The 778-nt window shown below is 71.3% G+C and overlaps 1 protein-coding gene across 1 annotated transcript in view; it reads left to right on the forward strand.

Annotated features, from left to right (window-relative positions):
* The window catches only part of ZNF865 (zinc finger protein 865), an 8,217-nt gene extending 7,443 nt beyond the window's left edge, over positions 1-774 (forward strand). The window contains exon 3 of the mRNA XM_024755214.1: positions 2-774. Within this exon, the coding sequence (XP_024610982.1) occupies positions 2-774 (773 nt within the window). The remainder of the gene's footprint in view (position 1) is intronic.
* The last annotated feature ends 4 nt before the right edge of the window (positions 775-778 follow it).

Here is a 778-nt window from a genome sequence, read left to right on the forward strand (position 1 = left end):
CACTTCCTGGGCCTCGTGACTCACAAGTACGTGCACCTGGTGCGGCGGACCCTGGGCTGCGGCCTCTGCGGCCAGAGCTTCGCGGGTGCCTACGACCTGCTCCTGCATCGCCGCAGCCACCGGCAGAAGCGGGGCTTCCGCTGCCCGGTGTGCGGCAAGCGCTTCTGGGAGGCGGCCCTGCTGATGCGCCACCAGCGCTGCCACACGGAGCAACGGCCCTACCGGTGCGGCGTGTGTGGCCGAGGCTTCCTGCGCTCCTGGTACCTGCGGCAGCACCGCGTGGTGCACACGGGCGAGCGGGCCTTCAAGTGCGGCGTGTGCGCCAAGCGCTTCGCGCAGTCGTCCAGCCTGGCGGAGCATCGGCGGCTGCACGCGGTGGCCCGGCCCCAGCGCTGCGGCGCCTGCGGCAAGACCTTCCGCTACCGCTCCAACCTGCTGGAGCACCAGCGGCTGCACCTGGGCGAGCGCGCCTACCGCTGCGAGCACTGCGGCAAGGGCTTCTTCTACCTGAGCTCCGTGCTGCGCCACCAGCGCGCGCACGAGCCGCCGCGGCCCGAGCTCCGCTGTCCCGCCTGCCTCAAGGCCTTCAAGGATCCTGGCTACTTCCGTAAGCACCTGGCGGCTCACCAGGGCGGCCGGCCCTTCCGCTGCTCCTCCTGCGGTGAGGGTTTCGCCAACACCTATGGCCTCAAGAAACACCGCCTGGCCCACAAGGCCGAGGGCCTCGGGGGGCCTGGAGCAGGGACGGGCACCTTGCCCGGGAAGGATGCCTGACCAG

Source organism: Neophocaena asiaeorientalis, unplaced genomic scaffold (genome assembly GCF_003031525.2).
Source record: "Neophocaena asiaeorientalis asiaeorientalis breed wild unplaced genomic scaffold, Neophocaena_asiaeorientalis_V1.1 scaffold694, whole genome shotgun sequence".
Taxonomy (NCBI): domain Eukaryota; kingdom Metazoa; phylum Chordata; class Mammalia; order Artiodactyla; family Phocoenidae; genus Neophocaena; species Neophocaena asiaeorientalis.